General features: G+C 36.6%; 1 protein-coding gene across 1 annotated transcript; it reads right to left on the minus strand.

Annotated features, from left to right (window-relative positions):
- Positions 1-716: 716 nt before the first annotated feature.
- LOC131662874 (phenoloxidase-activating factor 3-like) lies at positions 717-2,025 on the minus strand. The gene is made up of 3 exons (XM_058932845.1): positions 1,962-2,025; positions 1,522-1,854; positions 717-1,441 (listed from the first exon to the last, which is right to left on the minus strand). Exons 1-3 carry the CDS (start codon positions 2,023-2,025, stop codon positions 717-719), a joined length of 1,122 nt encoding a protein of 373 aa, XP_058788828.1.
- Between the last annotated feature and the right edge of the window lie 5,150 nt (positions 2,026-7,175).

Below are 7,175 nucleotides of genomic sequence, written 5' to 3' on the forward strand. Positions count from 1 at the left end.
AATTTTTTCTTAAAAATAAAGAATAAAAAATTGAAATATGCTATTGTTATTGCAGGAAATGTGGCTAAATAATTATTATTAGTAAAATCCAGAAGACTTCATCTAGATATTTAAATAATCTTAAAATAGTTTGTTTTATTGGTTCAAATAAATTGAAAATTTACTGAATAATCGTTCTTATAAAATTAAAGTCTTGTGAATTCAGTAATATATTCTGAATGCAATAAAAAATGATTTTTCGATTGATCGTTACGAAAATTTTCCTCAATATGAACAAAAATATTTGATTCAATATTAGTAAAAGCATAAACGAACTATTAAAGCTTTAAACTGAAAAAGCTCACTCTTTCGTTTATTTATAGTCTTATTCCAATACCTTATCAAGCAATGAAAAGTTATTTTGTGATATACAGCTATATTTTTGAGAAAGTGTTAAGAAAACGATACAAATTTATCGAATGAAAATATTTTTCAAGTCAAGAGCTACATTCGCCCATAATACCTATGATATTTCCTTAATAACTATGACATTTACAATATACACCACTAAAATGGCTTCTATAAAGAGAACATAAATATAGTTCATAATTACTTACTATTGGCTACGGCTTTTTTTTGTTTTGAAAGTATTAGTAATCATTTTATTTTTATATAGAAGGTAATATAGAAGGTAAATATTGTCTAACGAGTATTAGAGAGGCACTTAAAATGAAATTTTATGAGTCTTGATGAATCTTTAAATGAATCCAATTTAAATATTTGCGTACATCTATAAATGTGGAAGGTACACCGTTTGTTCGACAAGGCTGATTATTTACTGGAGAATATATTCCAGTAACAATCATCCTTGATTGTTTATTGAAACCCATAAGCGGACCACCGGAATCGGCAATGCAAGCAGTTGTATGAGACTTGGAAAGAACACATATAACATCTTCGGGCAAAGTACTGCTGTATAGTGTATTGCAATAGGTCTTGTTGACCTCTTTCAACCTCGACATCACCTGCACAAAAGATTTCGGATAGATATGGTCAAATAAAATACCCCAGCCAGCCGATAGAAATTTTCCAGCGACATTAATATCAAGCGGAGTTTCTCGCCCCATTGGCAAGCAAATAGGTTTGATAACGTCACTTATAACAGAGTGTTTCAACTTGAGTATTGCTATATCATAAGATAAAGTATCGAAGGCACTAGGTCCTCGAAGAAAGTCGTAATTTTCATGTGGAATTTGTAGTTCGATGCCGACATCGATGGCATTTTTTCTACAGTAAGATAGTTGTGGATTAGAGATACAGTTTTGAGCTGTTCGTAAATCGTGTTCACCCAGACGCACACCAATCAATTTGTTGTGACTCAAGCCTAGACAATGAGCTGCTGTCAGAACATGACGAGCACTAATCAGCACCCCACCGCAGGCAAATATTCTTTTTTGATTTCCTGAGAAATTTCAAATCGAATATTAACGTTTTAACGTGATTTGAATATCTACTTTGTCAAATTTATTAGGTAATACGTACTCATTTTATATTCCAACAGCGCCAACCAAGGAAATTCTTCTATATCAGTCGGCTTTCCATCTAAACTGAGATTTCTATTCCAAAGTATAGAGCCACAGCTATCTCCCTTCGGAACAGCTAGCGCTATTGGAGATTTCGGTTTGGGATTCGGACAACACACCATTGGCATAAATTGTGAGAAGCCACACATCGCCGGTAAAACATGATGAAATATGAAAAACTTGTGCACAGTTTGATTCGTTTTGAACAATGCTTCTATTGGCTGTGTGTACTCCGAACAAGTCGATAGGTCGACGCATGTCGTATTTGCCCATGTGCCTTCACCGCACATAACTGCGGCAATAAAATTAACGTTTATTTTTATTGCAAAACCATTTAATTTGAACAAATCATAATGAATATACAACAAAATTTAAATATCGTAAAAATTAAAAACTTACCGTAGCCATTAACAGCTGCGAGAAGGTAGCAGGTAAAAAAAATTACGACCGCGATGAGATTCATTTTGCTTGAATAACTACACTGGTTAGAGCAAACAGCCAACAGAGTATATATAGAAGCATTCATTAAGTGGTTATCTATGACTTCACATCAGTGATTATATTGTAAATTAAATCGTTCTCGCAGCTTAAATCTTTTTCACTTACTTTTTTCTCAATTAACGCTGTAAAAAGAATTGATAGTGTGACGCTTGAACCCCGATGGGAAAGTCCTCACCAGATTGTTATCCTCAAACATTCTCGAAATGCCGATGTTTCATCTGATGAACAATACAGTCATGCAATTCAGATGAACTTTTGGTATAGTTTTCAATCCTATCTACAATAAAAAAAATTATTGTATCATGTTTATGAATCATCGATGTTTCCAGATTACTCAACGACGTTCTCACCTCTATCGTGAGTTGATTGCTTGTCTGAACGAGCTAGGTTTCGCATACTGGAAACAATACATCAGTAATTTGTTCAATGGCGAACTCAAATAATCGATGAAGAGCACCGTCGATTTATTACATTCTTTTCAGAAAAACTATTTATATTCTCTTTGACAAATTTGGCGGCGAGCAGATAATTAAATACGTCACTATTCACCTGTTAACTGAAAATTAACACTTGATCAAATATAGACAGAGGAAAAGCATTATCGGCTAAACGCTGCCATACGCACTTTGAAAGCCAAAACCGTGAGCAATAGAAATATAAAAGACAGCAGTTTTTTCACAACGAAAAGATTCAAGCGTACCTGAACAATACAACGCATTCGTGCCATTCAGTACACACACACACACACACACACACATACACACACACGCGCGCGCGCACACACACACACACGCACGCACGCACATACACACACATATGTACGAATACGTCTGGTTATTCATGAAATAAACTTCCCCCCGCATTCGTTAATTAAATAATCAAAGAGTCGCAAAACAAGCACTCGCTGGATCATTGTAATACCCTTGGAAATTAGCCTCTTGAACGATCGCAAACAATTCAATGCAAGCCGCTCATTCAGGCTCAGTCAATTGAAAATAATTGCTCCGCGCGGCGCGCCTCCTGAAAATTGAGAAACAAAGCAGCCAGCATTGTTCGCCAATTAAAACAACGCCTGACAACATATATCTGCCACCTATTTTTTGTACGCACGCATTGTTAATGTGCTGTTTTTTTCTCAGCGCAGACGGCAAATACTTTGCAATTGGCTGCACACGTCAGAGCGAATGATCATCGTTGGCGAACGGTTACTTATTGCATCTTGCGAGACGTTGGCGTCTCTCGCTGAGAAATGTCTCGTCTTCTTACACAGCTAACCCCTGGGGTGGATTTTTCACACCAAAGGTGCGAGATCTCTTTTGTCGAGGTGCGAACGTAAGTGCGACATTCATAGTACGGCTTGAAAGGACAGAGGCAGCTTGGGGTGCGCGTGCCAGGAACTTTAAGGGCTTACAAAGGAGATTTTTCGTGGCTTGAGTTTGGTTGTTTCTTTTCACAAATGAAATTGATTCTTTTTTTTTCTTTTTTTTCAGTGAATAACGTTTATTATTACCAACGCTTACTAATTTTTTTTACCAAAATTGTGTACTAACTGCAAAGGTGAATAATATGAAATTTACCAATTGCTATTCAATATTTATGCACGACATGTGTATAATTTAAAAAAAGAGCCGTAATTTACATTTTAATTATTGCAAGCAAATACATACCGCAATTGCGATGTCAAACTTGTATCTGAATAAATTACATTTGAAGTATTACTTCAGTTGTGATTCTTACCTGTCACTTCGCTAGACGATTCATAATTACATCGAATTGTGAACAATTATGTCAAGGTGAAAATCATAAAAATAAATTCTCAGGAAACCTTCAAAGGTCTGACTTTTCCGTTTGATTATTATTTAATGCCTGGAAATTCATTAATGAAGAAAAAAATAAAATTCTTAAATGGTACTTTCGTCGAAATTCGTAATTTAAAAATATATCTTTTTTTACCAATCAAACTGTTAACCTGAAACAATAAGTATCTTCATTTTCAAGTACACAGAGTCGCTAGCAAAGCGAAACCGCGGCTACCGATTATTACTACTTTGGCCGCCCGCACTCACGCGCGGAAGTCCGTCCTTCTGGGGGGTCTTTGATTACCAGTCAGCCGTAGAATTATTCCTCGCGAATCGAGTATCAATGTACCCTGATTGGAGTCGAGATTATTTTCATTTAGCGAGTTTTGTTGTTGTTGTTGTATGTTGAGTCCCTTTGCGACCTTGTATCCGTCGTAATCGAATTTGCTATCATCCGCAATGGACGAGCATAATCGACGTTGTGGTTTATTGAATTCAGTCGATACGATGAAGCTTTGTATAACAAGGATGCCTCGTATTAGCATTGAATCCTCTTCCAATGGTTCAGTCGGTATTCATTGCTATGTTTGGTAGTGAATAATGTAATTGTGAAATTACACATTTTACAAATTCATATCCTCCATTATATCTTTAAGCTGCGATTTGTTTGTACGCATCTTCCTCGTGACCAAATACGTGTAGTTCTTACAACTTCAAGTCAACCTAACCTTATTACCTCTTGGATCTTTATAATGAATGGATATTAGTATAAAAAGTATATAATCAAAACTACAATATACAATATCAATAGATAAACTAAATGATAAATTGATGCGATCGAAATGGAAAATTCAAAAGAGTTCGTAAAAGGGGCACAAGAAAACACAGATATAGAAAAAGTGAGCTGCACTTCCTTGCACAATTCAAACTATATTTTAAAATCACTGAGTATACATATCGTATTTTTCATAAGATTGCGACAACGTTCAAACCTTTAAGCTTAAATTGTAAAGAAAAGATGTAAAATGGAGGCGCTGATACAATCATGATACAACTTCACTTACAGGTAATTCCGCTGAATCTTATTACTTTTAAATGAAGTTTTATTGATCTGTTCACTCGATCTTAAAATATACTAAATGTTGGCTGCACCAACGTTTAGAAATATAGGATTCGACAGTAACTGTTGAAAAAAAAAATACGCAGTGAAACGAATACTTTTCTTCTTATCTTAATTGCACTAAATAAAGCAAAACGGCTATATCCATAATCAAGCGAAAAGTTTTTTTCCTTCGTCTTTAAAATGCATTTTAGCAATTCTAAAGCCATCGTCAAACAGATCAAACACATAACTTGCATATATATATATATATATATATATATATATATATATATATATATATATATATATACAGACACACATATGCTAACAAGCTCGTTTCTTTTCAACACGAGCGTCCGCATACAGTTCCCGCGAGAGAGAGAGAAAGAAGAAAATAACAACGACTAATCCGTTTGACTGTTTGAAAGTCCATATAATCATATACACGTACGTGCACCAGTGCATTATCGATATTGGAGGCGCAGCAAATATAAAAGAAGCGCGACCTCCTTGCTTTGCCTGCCTGGAGTTGGCAGTTTTTTCCGTGGAAACCATCGTGAAATGACTGATATTATAGGTCGGCCAGCCGTTCTATTTGCTGATTTCCTCGCTCGCTTTTACGCGGAATTCCTGCGTGCCTAATAAAATCGAGCGAACAGACGAGCTACTACTAAAACTATTACTACTACTACTTTTGCCAATTGATTTGCTTCGATTTTCGAGTTTTTACTTCAACGGTTATCATAACTACAGTATTCATCGTCGTTGTATCATTCTAATGTAAATTTTAGATCATTAATGAATTCCTCAATCGTGACCACTTTGCACCCACTCGAAGAACCATACTTTAATGTAATATAATGTTGAACTAAATTGAAGCTAATCAATTTGTAATCTGTTTGTAATTTGTAATCGTACTGATAATCTGATAATACTGTGACCATTTGAATACCTAACGACGCTATAATCCCTTCAAAATCCTAATAACTTTCTTTACTAACAATAATGCCGTCAATAATGTCCAAAGCGTAAAATTTGATCCCCTAAATAAAATCCGAAACCCTCGACATCGCTCGTCCGTGCTCACACAAAACACATCAAGCTAATTCACCAAAAATCACATTTAGAGGCTCCCCTTGATCGTCATGAAATCGAAATCAGTAGGTCACACGCGCTCATGTGCAAAACAAAGAGCTACGGGCTATGGCTGAAATATTGGACAAATGGACCGTTTTGGGAAAGGGAGGCGTGACTCCCACGCAGCGGCTTCCTTATTCATCGCTCCCCCGTGGCCTCCCATCGCCCTCCACCTCACCCCTTCGAAAAATTCTCGCGGGAATTGTATGTGGCCTACGGCATGACATACTCGTTGCTGAGGTTTCTGCTTGGATCGACACTTTTCCATGATCGACCTAGATACAATGCTTCAGTTTTACTTGACAATGTAAAGGTGCTTCAATAATTTATTAATCATTTTTGCAAATCTTTGCTTTTGTCTCGTATATCGCAGAGTCATACTCGTGCCCGGGGAAAATACTGATGATAAGTACAACCTAAAGTTACCCACCACTTCACTGACTTGTACATACTTACAGCACTCCCACACATTTACTAAGTTCGATTAGCGAAATGGAAGTAATCCAGCAAATTATAGCTTCAGAGTTCTAATACGCGACCTACAAGTTTACCGAGCATCGCTAAAATTGCTCGATCTATAAACGCAGTGCCTCAAACCGTCGTAGCAGAATTCCAACAAAAGACAAAAGTTAGGATAGTCATACATATAATACCGTAACTCTCTTGACTCTCTCGAATATGTGCGCGGACGACCAGCGATGCGGTCATCCTGTTAATTCAAAGTAGTTGACCACCCGCCGTCGAATAAATAATACGACGACGAATCGTCTACTGCTCACCTTCTTTTTTTCGGGAAAATTCTTTGCAGTGTCCACTCGAAGAATAAGTAGCGTACACTCAATAGGGGCTTTTCTATGCTCGAGACTGACTTTTCACCAACAATGACGGATATACGGATTTCTTCTTCCTCTTCTTCTGTGCGCCGCACCCTCGTAATGCCGTGAAATTTGTCAGATTCGTGGGGACGGAGCATTGTATTTCTTTTTTCTTTCTTTTTTTTTTAAGAAATTTGTTGGCTTTGCGCGCAGTTACTTCTGTTGTGATGCGAGGACAAAGTGCAAAGGTGTCGGCGTA

The sequence above is a fragment of the Phymastichus coffea genome, unplaced genomic scaffold (genome assembly GCF_024137745.1).
Source record: "Phymastichus coffea isolate CEN01 unplaced genomic scaffold, Cenicafe_Pcof_1.1 PCOF00028, whole genome shotgun sequence".
Taxonomy (NCBI): Eukaryota; Metazoa; Arthropoda; class Insecta; order Hymenoptera; family Eulophidae; genus Phymastichus; species Phymastichus coffea.

Coding starts and splice junctions, on each gene's coding strand:
- LOC131662874 (XM_058932845.1), bottom strand. CDS start 2,025: ATGAATCTCATCGCGGTCGTAATTTTTTTTACCTGCTACCTTCTCGCA. Junction 1,855..1,961: donor CGCAGCTGTTAATGGCTACG/GTAAGTTTTTAA, acceptor TTATTGCCGCAG/TTATGTGCGGTGAAGGCACA. Junction 1,442..1,521: donor GCTGTTGGAATATAAAATGA/GTACGTATTACC, acceptor GAAATTTCTCAG/GAAATCAAAAAAGAATATTT.